The sequence below is a fragment of the Phyllostomus discolor genome, chromosome 6, assembly GCF_004126475.2.
Source record: "Phyllostomus discolor isolate MPI-MPIP mPhyDis1 chromosome 6, mPhyDis1.pri.v3, whole genome shotgun sequence".
Lineage (NCBI taxonomy): Eukaryota > Metazoa > Chordata > Mammalia > Chiroptera > Phyllostomidae > Phyllostomus > Phyllostomus discolor.
The window spans coordinates 35,367,145-35,382,424 of NC_040908.2; the positions used below are offsets into that span (position 1 = coordinate 35,367,145).

The 15,280-nt window shown below is 39.7% G+C and overlaps 1 protein-coding gene across 7 annotated transcripts in view; it reads left to right on the forward strand.

The window, feature by feature from the left end:
• Positions 1–15,280, forward strand: part of EML6 (EMAP like 6) — a 226,943-nt gene that overhangs the window by 133,249 nt on the left and 78,414 nt on the right. For all 7 annotated transcript variants that reach the window (XR_004903668.1, XM_036027959.1, XM_036027961.1 and 4 more), the window contains 5 exons: positions 4,175–4,342; positions 5,291–5,397; positions 9,176–9,294; positions 11,298–11,484; positions 11,953–12,058. Coding sequence is in view for 6 of the 7 variants with exons in the window: in XM_036027959.1 (XP_035883852.1) it covers positions 4,175–4,342; positions 5,291–5,397; positions 9,176–9,294; positions 11,298–11,484; positions 11,953–12,058 (687 nt within the window). In the remaining variant the exon portion in view is untranslated. The remainder of the gene's footprint in view (positions 1–4,174; positions 4,343–5,290; positions 5,398–9,175; positions 9,295–11,297; positions 11,485–11,952; positions 12,059–15,280) is intronic.

The following is a 15,280-nucleotide window of genomic DNA, read 5'->3' on the forward strand; positions in this document are numbered from 1 at the left end:
TGGACAACAATGGTGAGAGTCATAAAATCTACCCCAGGGATCTGCAGGAGTTTCCATGTCCTCATAGCAAATTGACTTGTTCTACTTTTCATGATTTGTGGTTTATAAATCTTGCAATTTGCCTCAGGGACATTCAGGCTTTTGTGGCCTTTTTATGCTAAAACTATTGCCAGGCATGTTTGTATAAGACTTGTTGGTGGAAATAATAAGTTGGTGGAACCTGTCTCCCTGTCACCTCTGGCACCAGTGACAGCGTTCACTTTTGAACCTGTGAACAGCAAGACAGGAGCAGAGGCTGATGGCCGTGACAAGGTGTGCAGACGGCACAGACAGGATCGTTTCTGTCGTGAAGTACAGGCACAGGCGGGCCAGTGTGGCGAGAGCATGATGAGTGAGGGGAGAGTGGTGTGTTGGGAGGCTGTGGACAGTGGTGGGGACCATGCTTGTCACCTCTGTTTGAGACTTGGGTCTTAGTCCAAGTGCAGTGGAATGCTACTGAGTGTTTAAAACGGAGGCATAATGTGACCAATTTCAGTTTTTAAAAGCCGGCTTTGATATTGCGTGGGATAGATTAGGGTAGAGGAGGCTTTGAGTGGGAAGATTATTGTGAATCCAGGTAAGAGATGATGTAGCCTGGACAAAGGTGTTAGGAACAGGTGCAAAGAGAGGTGGCTGAGACTAGGAAACAGTATCATGGTAGAGCTGAGGGTCTTGCTGATGGGTTGGGTGTGGGGGTGGAAGGAAAGAGATGAACCAAGCGTGACCCCTAAGTTTTGGGCTGGAGCAAAGGTGTGGATAGTGGCACCATTTATAGAGATGAGAGAACGAGAAAGGGAAAGGTTTTGTCTCTGCGTATGTCATTTGGGGGTATAAGAGTAGGTGAGGAAGGGGAGTTCATCAGTCTGTTTTGTCCATGGTAAGTTCAAGTTCCCTTGATGAGGCCTGAGGCCTGAGCATTCCTGGCAGTTTGGAGGAAAAAGAGAGGCCTTGTAAAGTCACTCAGTGTTCCAAGAAAGCCTTGGAGGAGATGAACATGGCCTTCATTTGTTCAATAAGTATGTGTTAAGTGCTGTTTTAGAGGCTGGAGGTACATCAGTGAATAAAATCAGCACAAATCCATGCCCTCACTGAGCTTTTGTTCTTCTCAGGGGACAGTTGATAAATAAAATAGGAACATGTCTGATGGTGAGACATGCTATGAAGAAAAATAAAGCAAGCAATGGGATTAGAGTACTCAAGTCGGGCTGCATAATATTGCTACTTTAAATATTTTAAAAAATTATTTATTGATTTTAGAGATACATAGAGACATCAGTTTGTTGTTCTACTTATTTATGCATTCATTAGTTATTTCTTGTTTGTGCCTTGACTAGGGATTGAACCTGCAAACTTGGCATATCAGGACAACACTCGAATCAACTGAGCTACCCAGTCAGAGTCTAGTGTTGCTGCTCTAAATAGGGCAGTCAACAAGGTCACTGATAAGGTTCCATCTGACTAGAAACCTCAAGGAGGTGAGGGGACCAGCCATTCAAGTTTTCAGGGAAAGAGCATCCCAGACAGGGAACAGCAAGTGTAAAGGCTTGAAGACAGAAAAGAGTGCCTGGCATGCTTAAGAAATGGCGAAGAGGCCAGTGTGCCTGGAGAGGGGAGAAAAGGAGAGAGAGAAAGAAAGAGGAAAAAGGAAAGAGAAAGAAAGGAGAAGAAAAAAGATCAGAGAGAGACCTAAATATGAATGACACCAGTGCCTTTGCAGGTTTTAGTTCCAGCCTACCAAGTGTATATTCGTTACCTGCTGCTACATAACAGACTCCTCTCCCCACCAAATTCAACAGCTTAAATCAACCCACATTTATTAACTCACAGTTTCTGAGGGTCAGGGATTCAGGACCAGCTTAGCTGCTTGATTCTAGCTTGAGGTCTGTCATGAGGCCTCTCAACCAAAGGCTAGACTGAGGCGGGGGTCCACTTCCAAGACAGCTCACCCATGTGGCTGTTGGCTGGAGGCCTCGGTTCCTTCCCACGTGAGCCTGTCCATGGGGTGCTTGAATGGCCTTAACATATGATATCAAGAGACCCAAGCAAGAGCCAGGAGGAGTCTGCAGTGCTCTTTGTTGTCTGACCTCCTCTTGGTTGTCACAAATCTTCACTTGTGCCATAGTCTGTTCATATGGATTTGTATTAAAGAATTTGTGGACATATTTATTTTTTCTCGATTCTTTGAGATATAATTAACAAATGACATTGTGGAAGTTTAAGGTGTACAGTGATTTCCTGCATGAATGTTTTGTGAAATGGTTACTCCTTTAAGGTTAGTTAACCCATCCATCACTGTACTTAGTTACCTTGTCTTTGTATGTATGGCAAGAGCATTCAAGATCTACTCTCTTAGCAACTGCCAAGTGTACAACACAGTGTTGTTAACTGTAGTCCCAATGCTGGGCATTAGATTCCCTAAATGTATTCATTTTATAACTGAAAGCATACCCTTTGACCAAGGTCTCCTCATTTCTCCCACCTCCAAGCCTCTAGTTAACTACAGACCTACTGTTTTTATGAGTTTGGCTTTTGCTTTTTTAATTGTGGGCATATTTTTGAACCACTGCAAAGAGATAGGTTAAATGATTTCTGAAGAAGGTATAAAGGTCAGGGCAAGAAAGGATAGCCCAACAAGATCTATAGAGATAAGGAAGGAATAGACTTTGCTTCCTAATTATTGAATTATCATCAGCCAGCATTTCCAACTGAGCTTAGTTGGAACCTGTTTGACGTTATGAAATTGCCAAAACTGATTTAGGCAACTCTTTGAAATAGGCAAGGTTGCCTTTGAGCTCCAAAGCCTTCCTGTCCCTCTAAGGCAGCACCCCCCAGACTTTTTGTGGAGGCCCTAATATAATAGGACTTCACCTGGTTGGAACATGCTCTCAGGAAAGGGACATGTAGCCATCATTTTCACCTTCATTTAAATCTAAATTCTTACCTCTCTAGTGGGTATTTTTTTTAAGATTTTATTTATTTAGTTTTAAAGTGAGGGGAAGGGAGGAAGAAACAGAGGGAGAGAAACATCAATGTGTGGTTGCCTCTTGTGCACCCCCAACTGGAGATCTGCCCCACCACCCAGGGATGTGCCCTGACTGGGAATCGAACCGGTGACCCTTTGGTTCACAGACCATCTGGGGCTCTAGTGGGTGTTTAATATTTAAATGTGATACTTGGATCTGATGAACTTTTTCCCCAAAGAGGGACTATGAAAGGTAGAAGTATTTCTGAAGGAGAGATGGGTGCTTGCTGGCCCCCTGAAATCTCCCATAGTCTTCGGAGTATCCGATCTCCACTGGACAAGGTGGACTCTCTTGTTTCCATGAGTGCCTTTATGCTGTTGGCTACCAGCAGTGCCCTGAAGACTTTACTGCAGTAGTTCAACCACAGGTATAAGTTCAAATTAGTTTTTCTGTTGAATTCACTACCTGGGGATGATGTTTACTGAGTAAAGCGATCAATTTCAGAGAAAAAAAATGTCATTCTTCCAAATGTACATCTACATGACCCCGAACAGTAATTTGACTTTTTCGAACAGAATTATTTTCTGTTTCCCAGTTGTGAGGACTGTCCATTTTATCTAGTATTTAAATAAGAATGTATAAGGTATTCATTCTTTAGCATTTATTTTCAGAATCATGAAGCAGTAGGCATTATTTGGAATAGGTTTGGATGCGTCTTTAGCTACAGGGCTTAAGACCCATTTTTAAAGATTTTATTTATTTATTCATTTACTTTTAGAAAGGGGGGAAGGGAGAGAGAGAAGAGAGAAACATCAATGTGAGAGAGAAACATTTATTGGTTACCTCTTGTATAGTACCCAGCTGGAGACTGAACCCACAACCCAGGCATGTGCCCTGACCAGGAATTGAACCAGTGGCCTTTCTCTTTGTAGGACAATGCCCAACCATTTGAACCACATGTGTCAGGGTTTAAGACTCATTTTTAGCTTAATCCATACTGGGATAATTGCAATATTTTTTGGAGCATTTGCTTACTTGTTATGATATGTAATACTGTAGATTATTTTGTGATATATTTAAAGATTTTTCTCCTCCACATGAATAGGAATGTAATTTTCTAAGCAATAAATTTTATTTTTTGTGTAACTAATCTTCTTAAAAAATATCTTCAGGAGCCAAATTTAGAAAGTACGTGGGCCACTCTGCACACGTCACGAACGTCCGCTGGTCCCATGACTGCCAGTGGGTGGTGAGCACCGGAGGGGCCGACCACTCCGTGTTCCAGTGGAGGTTCATTCCAGAAGGTGTCAGCAATGGCCTGCTGGAGACCGCACCCCAGGGTAAAGCCAGTAATGATTTTTCCAACATCTGTTTATTTTTCAATGAAAGTTTCAAACAGTGTTCTAACATCTCTTCTGGAGGTAAAAAGTTAAAGCAATTTTGAAAAAGTCGTTCCTATAGTACATTTTCAAGTTAAAAAGAGCAGGGGAAGCTTTGAAGATGAATATGGGTCCATTAGTTAATTTCCTTTGAAGGATCTTGCTTATACCAAATTCAAGTTGAAAGTCTAAGGTTTATGCAAATTAACCGCTGAAGATACATTAATGCATACGTTTCAGCCTCCTTAGAATGATTGTGATGGACAGAAGGTCTGCTTGGTCAGGATGTGGGGTGACAGGGTAACCGTTGGAATAGAAGTTGCCTCCTGAATGGGTTTCAAAGAATGGTCCATGATGTGGGCCAATGTATTCCAGTCCAATGGGTGTGTAATCTTTTTATTTATTGGGATATCAGCAGGAATGATCAGGCAATAAAATGAAACCCTAGGTGCAAAAGGTTTTTATTGGGAGGGGTTCTGCAACAACCGTGACCGTGACAATTACTGACACTCGGTGGGCATGTTAACAGGCTAAAGAGGGTCTCCATTGAAATAAGTGGTTGAATTTTCTTTTGTACCAGTCCTGTCCTTGGTAAAACCTGTCTTTTCTCCCCTTTCCAAGACAAGATTTAAAACTCAAAAATCTGTGATGTAATAGAATTGTGGAAATGGTTGGGGGGGGGGGACATTGTTCTAGTGCATCAGTGCCCCTGGAGGGGGGAGGGGTGTGCTAAACTTAACCAAATGATAAAAGAAAAAAGATGTTTTAAGGATTTATGTTGAATGATAACTGGGGTGGTTATTTTTATTTACTTTGAAGGACAGAAAAAAGGAAATATTAAAAATAAAATTTTTAGCTCTTTAGAGTCTCAGAATGTTTGCTCAATTCTTGTGGGTTGTGTTTCTACAGAAGGAGGCACTGATTCCTACAGTGAAGAATCTGATTCAGATTTATCCGATGTGCCGGAGTTGGACTCCGATATTGAACAAGAAACTCAAATCAATTATGATCGCCAGGTCAGTAAGCAGGCAGTCTCAGAGCAAAGGTCTCGTAACCCAGAATCTCACTGGAGTTGGACACTGACAAAAAATGGCCGGCACTTAGGCAGAACATAATCAAGACAAAAATAAGGACAATTGCATACTTCTTGTCTTTAAATACAGGTTAAAAATATGGCATTTACCTAATCATATTCTTTAAAATATTTTTAAGTGGAAAGGAGTAGCATTAAAGGTTTCAAAACTAAATGACATTTGGGGGTTTTTGCCTCCCTAGCACCTAAAACTTTAAGATATTTTTTGAAGGAAAAAATGTGCATGTAAGCTACTAGATTTTATATTCTCTTAGATCATTGAATCATGTATTTTCTTTACAGAATAGGTCATCCTGGAGCCATGGTTGTTTCTTAACTGATGGAGACCATTATCCATGTGATTAAAGTAAAAGCCCAAATATAGTGCACATCCTCTCTCCAGTCAGAAATTATCTCTAGTATAAAAGTTGGGCAATTATATCCAAATTGGGTCCTTCAAATATTTTCAAAATCAAATATTTTGAAAGTAGACATTTTATTTAGCATTAAACAGATCAATCCTTAGGGGAATCTGAACACATCTCCTTGTATCACAATAACTACAGGGATTCTGTTTTCTTCCTTGTCGTTTAACAAAGGTACGTGCAGCAGATCCTGTACATGAACGTTGAGTGAGTAAGATTTCTGGTTTCAGACACAGCAGCTGTCAGTATTGCCCGTGGAGACCTACCAGATAGGCCTTTGACAGCTGCCACCCATGGAGTGTCTCCATGAGGCCAGATCCTGTGATTTACAGACACCCAATTCAACCCCACGATAACCCTGGGAGGGTAACTAATTTGCCTACTTCCTCATTAGCTGTCTAAGAATGCAGATCTGGGCTTCTCTCCAAAGCACACATTTTAACTGCTGGGCTTTGCCTCCATATAGGCACTGAATTTACTGATTTTCAGATGATACTTTTTTCAACCCATAAATATCATTCATTGATTCAGTGTTTGAAAAATTTTATCAGTAAAAATGCCATTCAACTGATGCCTTGGTTGAACTACAAGACTACATCAGTTTGTGTATTGGTGCAATGTATTGTGCAATAAAACTACTAAAGATAAGGCTTTGAAAAGATATTATTAAGGTGGAAATACCACACAAACACTATACAGTATTGTGCCTTGATATCAGGGGGAAATGGAATTTAAGCAAAATGAACATAAGATCTGGGAGGAAAGAAATGTTTTTCTTTGGTTGGGAAGTTTGTATTTAAGAAAATGATGCTAGTAAAAGAATGCAAAGTCATAATTATATTGAAACCTGTGCCTAGGGTTCATATATTCTCCCTGACATCTTGTTTTCCAAAGCTTTCACCTATGTTATTCGATTTACATTCACAATTTTCCTGAGGTATCCATCAGCAGGGATTTTTATTCTCTCTACCAGGTGGGGATTTGAGGCCCACAGAGGTTGTGACTGTTCAAATAAGCAGTAGAAATTCCAAGACTAGAACTCAGTGCTCTAAAGCAGTTGGTGAGCTGACAAACGCATCATGGATTGAGATGAATAGTTATCTTTAGATTTTAAAAGCTTAGCTCATTGTACCTGTCATAGAACACTTTTGAGGTATTTTCTGACTTCCTTTTTCAAAAGAGGTTTTCAGTCAAGTGCTAAACAGGGACTTTTTAGATAATATTTCATATTTTTAGTAATGTGGTTTTATCAAATGAACACTTTCCTTTTATGAAGATGAGAAATTATTAATAGATTATATTTAATTTTCAATGTGTTAAATTGATATTTAAACACTTGGTAGTAGGGCTTAAGTACATGGTAGATGAAAGATTGATTTTTGTACCTTTAATTTTAAAGTGTAGGAAGTGTTCTCTCAGTCAGCAACATATTTTAGGTCCTGAGTTAGACTGGGACCTTTCGCTCTACAGCTCAGAGTCTGACTGTCAAGATGCATGAGGCCATGAAAAGAAAATAATTCCAAATGTGGACACTTGAGGTCCAACTTTTGCAAATGTCAGAATCATCATGAGATTATGTTTGCTTTAAAAGAAAAATAATTTTATTTCTATTTCATTGGTACCTTTGATAATTTATTAATTACTAGAAAACTAATGCCATATTTTTCTGGATATAAATTACTTACAAAACATAATAGCAAATTAAGAAAAAAAGAATTATTTTAACCCCCAATAATTTAAAAGATACCTTTTGTTCGTTTTGTTCATTAGAAGAGAGTAAAATTGACATGAGGTCTGGTGTTCTAAATTTTGTTTATCTTTTTGAAGAACCAACTTTTAATTTTGTTAATTTTTTCTATTGTTTTCCTGGTCTCTATTTCATTTACTTCTGTTCTAATCTTTATTATTTCCTTTCCTCTACTAATTTTGGGCTTAGTTTATTCTTCTTTTTCTAGTTCCTTAAGGTATAACGTTAGGTTGTTTATTTGAGATCTTTTCCTTATTTTAATGTATACATTTATGTCTACAAACTTTCCTTTTAGAACCGATTTTCCAATATCTCATAAATTTTAGAGTGTTGTTTCAATTTTTGTTTGTCTCAAGATATTTTTGATTTCCCTTTTGATTTCTTCTCTGATCCATTGGTTGTTCAAATAAGTTGTTTAATTTCCACCTATGTGTTATTTCCCAGCTTTCATACCATAATGGTTGGAAAAGATACCTGATATAATTTCTACTTGAATTTGTTGAGAATGGTTTTTTTCTCTGACATATGAACTATCTTGGAAAATGTTTCATGTGCACTTGAGAAGACATGTATTCTGCGGCTGTTGTATGGAATATTCTCTATAAGAGGGGACCAAAAAACCCAGAATTTATTTATAAAAAATAAATTGTGTATTTATTCTTACATGTTTAAACTTCAGTCACCTTCAAAGTGCTCTCCATTTGGTGCAATAACCTATTGAGACATTTTTTTCCACTGCTCAAAACAGTTTTGAACTTGTCAATTTTGATGTCTTTTTGTGCTTCTGCCATTTTTTGTTTCATCTCTTCTACATCAGCAAAATGTTTCTCTTTAAGGACTTTTTTCATCTGGGGAAACAAAAACAAGTTGCTTGGGGTGAGATCAGGTGAAGGGGGTGTGGAGCACAGGGGTCATGCTGTTTTTGGTCAAAAACTGCTGAACACTCAGCCTGGTGCAGGCAGGTGTGCTCCTAAATCACCCGTCATGACGTGCAAATGCGCTGAAAGTCTTGAAAAAAATTATCTGAATCCAAATGCAGTCTCTCACAATAATGCCGGCTGGTACAGATGGGTTCCTAGAACACTCACCTTGTGGGAGAAGCCTGTAGTACAGAGGGGGCGGCCACCTTCCAGAAGATAATTCTAGAATTTTGGTTCCCCCCTCATATATGTCTGTTAGATCATTTGATTTCTGCTGTTCAAATCTCCTGTTTCATTATGGATTCTCTGTCTGGCTGTTGAGAGTGGGATATTACAGCCCCAACTATTACTGCATTAATGTTTATTTCTCCTTTTAGTTCTCTTTAGTATGTGCTTTATATATTTAGGTGCTCTGATGTTGGGTGCATAAATATTTATAATTGTTATATCTTGTAGAAATGACCCTTTTGTCATTACATGATGACCTTCTTTGTGTCTTGTGACCTTTTTTTAGCCTCATGTTCTCAAAACATGATTTCTTATAATTAAAGATTCCCTGACAATATCAAGATATTGTTTCTAAAACCTATAGAAAGGAGTCTCAATTAAATATATCTGTTACACTTTTAGGTTTACAAAGAAGATCTACCTCAGCTAAAGCAACAAAGTAAAGAGAAAAACCATGCAGTGCCCTTCCTCAAACGAGAAAAGGCTCCTGAGGACAGCTTGAAACTCCAGTTCATACACGGGTGGGTGGCCTGTCCCCAGCCCTATTGCTGGGCTGAGGACGTGCCCCTTCCCTGTGCTTTCCCACTCAGCTGGCTCCTCTCTCCTGTTCGCACGTACCTGTGATTAGTACCTTCGCCATTATTCTGTGCCCAGTTTTCTCAGCTGGTGTTCCGTGGCCATCACAGTGTGTGCACCTCGATGTTCTCATGCTTTCTGTACTTGGGTGATGTGTGCGCTACCGCAGCTCATTGTTACTTCACTGTACTCTGTCCACCACCGCTGCTTCCTTTACCCCTGCAGCTGCTGCTCTGTTGTGTGGGGCTCCAACAAGACGAGGTTTTCTTCAAATAACATGTGCCCCAAATCATTTCAGATGTTGAGAATTACACATGGCCTTCCAAACTTTAAGTTGAAACCTGAAAGTACTCAGCAAAAGTGTAAATGGTTATGAAGAATATAGTATCTAATGTTTTATAAATACATCACTGATTTAAATGGAAGCAGTGCAACATAAATGCCACAGACATTCAAATCCCACCATCATCAATTTAAGAAATACGTGACCCAGTGCTTCTGTAAAAGTAGGAAATTTTACATCACTCACATTTCTTCTTGAACTCATTTTTATTTTACTTCTCCCACAGAATTTTACCCTGGTGTAGTATTTTTTTATGATTGAAAGTTTTTTATTGATTACTCTATCATACCTTCTGCTGTAGGTTCAGAAATGTCTACAGGTTCAATTTAAATTTCATTCCCAGTAACCTTGTGCTTCTCTCCACTGTCCAGGGTGGTATCTGTCCACTGCCCACTTGAAATGTGGCTGGTTTGGATTAAGATGTGCTGTGTGTGTAAAACATGCACCAGGTCTCAAAGATTTAGCATGAAAAAAATGTACTGTCTCTTATTAAAATGTTTCATATCCTTACATGTAGATATGATAATGTTTTAGAAACATTAGGTTAAATGTTCTCAAAATAAATTCCATCTATTTTTACCTTTTTACCATGGCCATTAGAAAATTTTAAATTACTTATGTGGCTCACATATTTCTATTGCACAGTGCTGCTCTAAATGTTAACAATTTTTTTCTAGATTGAATTATTATAACAACTATTAGTAGTACACAGCTGACCAAATCAATCTAAATATAGTACAAATTCTAATAGACAGTTATTAAACATAAAAATTTTATTGGAAAACACTCTTTTGATGAGATGAAATTTTTCAGTAACTTCAGATATATAGTCATATATATGCATACTTAGTGGTAAAATATGACAGAGTTTAGCATTAAGTCTATTCCCATTTTTTACTTTTTAAGATATATAAGCATTGAGAAAGCTTGTTTGCATAAATAAGTCAGTGAGAATGGAAGCAGTTTAATCATAGCTACATTACTCAATTTTTTTATATTCCTCTTGAGTTGTAGGCCAAAAATACATAGCATAATTTTGACATATCACACAAAATGTAGTCTAGTGATATGATTAAATCTCTCTTAATTTTGTTAAAAGCCAAAAATTAGAAATCACTTGACTTGCAGAAGCACTTCTCACCCAGTCATTGGCGTTGTTCACTTTCCACATCCACTGTTGTATCATGAGTTGCCCCTTTGCTTTGTTGTCCCTGGAAGGTTTGACATTCCAGACCGTGGTAAGATTCCAGATGGGCGAGAGGAGTGACTTTGTAAAGTGGGAGGAAGGTGATTGTGACAGGAGAGGTGGCAGAGGAAAACCTGCACCTTACCACAGGGGTGTTCTCAGATTTTAAAGAAGGAGCACATACAGCAGCTAAGGATCTAGAAACAGATTCTGTTAAAATGATCAGTACCCATTTTCCCCTCAGAAAGTTGTCACAGGCCCTCAGAAGTCTTCACTCCTTCACTGAAGTTAGGCAGCTCTGAAGATATGGGGGTTTCTACTTGCACATGTCCATACGCTAGCATTGCCTTCTGACAGCTCCTGCTCTGTTCATTCATGGTTGATTCAAATGCTGTGCATTTCTTGGACCTGTGCTTCAGTTACAGAGGCTACGACTGTAGGAACAATCTGTTCTACACACAAGCCGGAGAAGTGGTCTACCACATTGCTGCAGTTGCTGTCGTGTACAACAGGCAGCAGCACTCCCAGAGGCTGTACCTGGGGCATGATGACGACATCCTCAGCCTGACCATCCATCCGGTGAAGGACTATGTGGCCACTGGGCAGGTGTGCATCTCTCCTGTAAGATGGGGGCCTGGCCAAAGAGAGGGACAGTTTAATTTTGAATCCACTTTACAAAAGTAACTGATATGGTCAAAGAACTCAGATGATAGTATATGACAACATAAAAAGACTTCCTTGACCAAGAAGTGGAATTTTGCCTGGAGCTGAGAAGAGAAAGGTAGAACTAACTGACAGAAACGAATGACAGTGGACAGTAGAATTAGAGTTTGAAAAGTCCCTTAACTAGGAGCCATGCACCCACCCAACTTGATGCCATAACAATCTTCTTGGACTCTTCATGCCTCAGTTTCCTTATGTGGAAAATAGTGGCATTGGCCCAGATGACTTCCGAGGGTCTTCCTACTCCCGAAATGTGTGTTTTTTGATTGCTGAGCAGTATTTGACTCTAAAGAACAAAATTATTCTTACTGTAATGTGCAAGTAATTAATACACTCATCCTGTTATTTAAGATCGGAAGAGATGCTGCCATTCATGTGTGGGACACGCAGACTCTGAAATGCCTGTCACTACTGAAAGGACAGCATCAGAGAGGAGTGTGCGCGCTCGATTTTTCAGGTGAGCCTGTTCTCCACTCATCATTGACAGACAGTTCTGCGTGTACTTGCGGTTTTTCCCCTCTTTCTAACTTCCTCCTATTTAGTTGAGATTTGTTTGTGTGTCAGCTCCCCAGGCTTAGACTGGAAATCAGATATGTTAATACCTCACAAAGAAGTGTCGCCTTTAGATCACACATCCTCTCCTTGTCTGCCTCATTTCCCCTCTCCCAAGTCATTACCCTGAGCTCGCACTGTGTTCCACGTTTGCCTGAGTGATTTGAAGTCCAGAGCAGCTGTTGCTGTTGCAAGACTTAGTTGCAAATGTCTGGCAGTGATTCAGACCATCAATTTTCACTCTCCAAATAAGTGGGAGCCCAGCACTTGTGGTTTAAATGACGAAGAACTAGAGTGAGGGCTGCGAGTTCTCTGCAAAAGGCCACTTTACAACACTGGGGTTTTGAACATAAATTTTGTACTGAAAACTAGAACTGAAGGTTCCATTTTTTTTATTTAAAAGTTGAACACAGTACTATAAAAATATTGACTGATGGATATAATTTTCTTTAGAGTGAGGCCATTTCTTTAAGCTAGAATTAGAGACCGAGTACCTATCACAAAAGGTGTTTTTATCTAGAAATGTTTCATAAACCCAATAATAGATGTTAGATCAGTAGAAAAAACTCCTTCACTTTTCTATAGAAAACTGATTCTATAATTTCCTTCTGCCAAATTCCATTAAATGTTCACCATGTACAATACATATAATATTGGTCATTAAGTTCCATGACTGTACAGTCCAGTCTCTCTCATGTGTCCCTCCTCTCTGCTCTCCTTGTTCAAACCCTTGCTCTTTCTCATCTGAGCCATAATATGCTGCTGGTCTCTGATTCTGTCTGCACTTCCTCCAGTCCATCCCACACACTTCTGGAGTCTCCTGGAAGCACAGGTACCTCCCACCACAGGGACTCCCCTGGCTGTCTGAGTCAGGGCTGCTCACGTGGCTGTACATTCTCGGCCTTCCATGACCTAGCTGGCTTTCCTCTGCAATGTTTTCACCCACTGACCCATTCATGCCCCTCTCTGTGCCCTGGCAGTGGCACTGAATGCACTCCTGTCCTTTTTGCCTGTGTCCTTTGCTCATGCTGTCGCCATGTGTCTGTTCAAATCCTCCCATCCTATAAGACCCAGCTGAAAGTGTTCTCCATTCTCTCAGGGAAAGATAATGTGTCCCTTCTCCTACATCCCTTTACCCATTGTCGTCGCTGCTCTGCGGGATCCCTCACAGCCCAGCAGTGCAGTGGTCATGTGCGTTAACAACCCCCATGCCCATCACAGGCAGTAAGCTACTGGGGCCAGAGATCCTCTGTTTGCCTCTGCACGTATAGAGCTGTGGACACAGAAGCTACTCATAAAATGTTGTGAATGAATGAGCAAACTAACAACGTTTCACTTAGTGTACTTTTCCTTGATTTTCATGATTATTATTAGAGCTTCACATTTTCACCATGTTTGAGTGACAGTTATCTTTATTCTCTAACCATTAACATGGTGCAGTTTGGTCTTTTTTAATGGCATACACATTCTCACATACTCTAAACTACAAATCTGAGATGTTAAGTCACTATCATTTATACTTTCTGAGGTTATTGGAATTAGTAATAATCAAGGTAAGCAGTGTATGTGCGCACTGGTGGGCATGCGAGGTAGAGAAGGCATGAGTGCTGCCGGAAAGGGAACTACCAGGCATACCACCTGCCGGTCCAAAGGTCAGATAACATACCCAATAAACAGTGAGTACAACGTGCTGAACTTCCACAGCTTTGACGGACGTGCATTTTATAGTGAGTGTGCTGTGCATCCTTGATAAAGCAGGGCATCTAAACAGAAGCCCTAATTCGAGGTCAAATATGGTTCTATTCCATATATGTAAATACATTTCTTCTGCATTTTTACATAGTTCTACTCCTCAAGAGCCAAACCACCCTTTTCCTAAAATTAAGTGTGCTGGCAGATACATATGTGTATACTTAGCGTGAAAATAATAAGTATGCTCTAGAAGAGTTGTAAGACACCAATTAAAATACAAAAATAAAAGTAATAAAACCTAAATGTGTACTAGATTATAAAGAATCTAATATATTTGTGTTTTTGACAGCATTGAAAATTGACTCAATAATTCTAGCAAACAATTTGGCACCATATAATAAAAGCTATAATTCAAAACAACAAGTATGTGGATTATGTATATTTCATGCACATTTCTACGTATCAAGTTAAGTAAAAGAAAAATGGAACTCAAAATAGCATCTATTCATTGATTTCATCTGAAAAATGTATGTATGTGTATTAGCACATAAACAGAGTAGCAAGAAATTTAGAATAATATAAACAGAATTTAATAATCATTAGATTTTTTCATAGAATTGATTAGTTTTTTTAATTTAGAAGAATTAAAAGAAATAATTCATGTTACTTAAATACCTTTAGAGAAAGGAATTAGTGGAATGTTGATTGAGAACATTAACTATGAGACAGCTTAGTAAGCTGGTACCCAGAAACTTGATATCTGAATGTCTGAGTGCTCACATCTCTCCTGGGCTTAGTAGTTTCATAAAAGAAAGATCAAGAAATGGAGTGGACTTTGAAGTCGTTCCCTCAGAAGGCAGCCCTGCAGGTCATTGCCAGGGCAGAGAAAGCAGATCCTCGAGGAAGAGGCTGAAGAGCTGATTCTGTCACTGCTCCTAATTCTCCTCCTGGGCAAATAAAGAAATCCCTAGACATGAAATGTATCCTGCATTAAAAGTACAGTTTCAATTTTAACAGCATACTCTCTAAGGTAGTTTTAACTTGCACTAATATTCAAGATCATTCGGGAAGAACTTTCACTAGTATGTCTTGAATAGTTACATGCAGATTAATTGTAGGGCCTGCTTGGCCTTCGTGGTCTCTGTGGCACCTGCGGAAGGTGGGAGCTAAGGCCCCGCTGGTTTAATTTTATTGACAGTACTTTGTGTAACAACACAACTGTAGTCTTGGGCAGACCTCTGCACCACTTTACAGGCCAAGAATGAGATCTGGAGGGGTCGGTGCATGGCCCAGGGCGAGGTCAAGCAGCAGCAGACCCAGACTAGCACCCAGGTCTCCTGGCTGGGGGTCGGCTGGGTGGGGAGTGCTCCTTCAGTCCTCTTGCCTTCTCCTGCCCCTGTCCTCCACCAGGGTGGGTGTGAACTTCTGGCCCGAG